The 600-nt window shown below is 41.0% G+C and overlaps 1 protein-coding gene across 1 annotated transcript; it reads left to right on the top strand.

Annotated features, from left to right (window-relative positions):
• Positions 1-431: 431 nt before the first annotated feature.
• Positions 432-583, top strand: SARC_17274 (hypothetical protein; the record flags this gene model as incomplete). The annotated part of the gene is made up of 1 exon (XM_014288627.1): positions 432-583. A coding segment is annotated over one exon (152 nt), but the record flags the coding sequence as incomplete, so codon positions are not given.
• Between the last annotated feature and the right edge of the window lie 17 nt (positions 584-600).

The following is a 600-nucleotide window of genomic DNA, read 5'->3' as shown; positions in this document are numbered from 1 at the left end:
TGCAGCGTTGTAGTTTGTGGTTGGTTATTTGTGTATACATATACATTACGCACACGCGTGAGTATTCACAAGGGTTTAGGGTTTCATTTTTTGAATGTGGTTCAGTTTAAATATGTGTATAAGCATGAGGATTCAATGCTTAGCTCGATAGACAAAGCGTCTCGATTTCAAGCAATGCCAAAACACAGTATATGTCAACACCTTTGCTGAACATGTATTGTGACTCATCTGTGTATGCAGTAGTCGATGTGTAGTGTATGTGTACAGACACCGTCACTGGTTTAAAATTTGATGAAGACTCAGATACCCAGATACACAACAAAATCAGATCTCAGATCTATACCCAGGTGTCTACGGCCGATATCTGGCCGTGTTGTATTTATAAATCCGACTCTATTCTATTTACAAACCCACTCTCGTACTATTTATAGATGGAGACACGGTCAAAGAGATTCAACGCCTGCGGTTGAGTCCTTCGGACTTTCAATCACTGCAGGTGATTGGCCGAGGCGAGTTTGGTGAAGTGCACTTGGCAAAGACTAAAGGAGTAGGGCGATATATATGCTATGAAGTTGCTGAATAAGGTATGCATAGACAAAG

The sequence above is a fragment of the Sphaeroforma arctica genome (genome assembly GCF_001186125.1).
Source record: "Sphaeroforma arctica JP610 unplaced genomic scaffold supercont1.10232, whole genome shotgun sequence".
NCBI lineage: Eukaryota > Ichthyosporea > Ichthyophonida > Sphaeroforma > Sphaeroforma arctica.
Note: the sequence above shows the minus strand (reverse complement) of the source record. Positions and strands in the feature narration are given on the sequence as shown.